General features: G+C 42.8%; 1 protein-coding gene across 1 annotated transcript in view; it reads left to right on the top strand.

Moving 5' to 3' along the window:
• Window positions 1-3: 3 nt before the first annotated feature.
• Window positions 4-442, top strand: part of CSUI_011492 (amp-binding enzyme domain-containing protein) — a gene marked incomplete at both ends in the record, with an annotated part of 970 nt that continues 531 nt past the window's right edge. The window contains one exon of the mRNA XM_068071590.1: window positions 4-166. Within this exon, the coding sequence (XP_067916434.1) occupies window positions 4-166 (163 nt within the window). The remainder of the gene's footprint in view (window positions 167-442) is intronic.

The following is a 442-nucleotide window of genomic DNA, read 5'->3' on the forward strand; positions in this document are numbered from 1 at the left end:
TGTCCTGTAGGGCTCTCACGTGAGTCTCTCATCAGTCTCCTTTCGCTTTCGTTGTATGATTGCCCCAATCTCTCTTCTTTCATTTCTCTCCTCTCTCTTTCGCTCCTATCAAATGCAACTAGGAAAGAGAGATATTTCACTCTTTTTCAACATGTCTTTCTTTCTCGTAAGATGACTCCTCGAATATAGAAGAATTCAGTTTCTTCAGTCCGGCAGTTTTCCCTCTCTAAAGTCAAGCGGCCTGTGTACTTACACGTATAAGAGATGGGTTGGCAACGGAAAGGAAGGACGTCGAGGGATAGACAAGAGAGAGAGGGAGAAAGTCCGAGTAGAGGTCGATCGATAAGAGATATGTCGCCTGAATAGTTTTGAATAACGATAAGATAGATGTGTATCTATTTCAAGAAATGTCTCGATCGATGGTTGCGACGATCTTCTTTCA

This window comes from Cystoisospora suis (genome assembly GCF_002600585.1).
Source record: "Cystoisospora suis strain Wien I chromosome Unknown contig_12388, whole genome shotgun sequence".
Lineage (NCBI taxonomy): Eukaryota > Apicomplexa > Conoidasida > Eucoccidiorida > Sarcocystidae > Cystoisospora > Cystoisospora suis.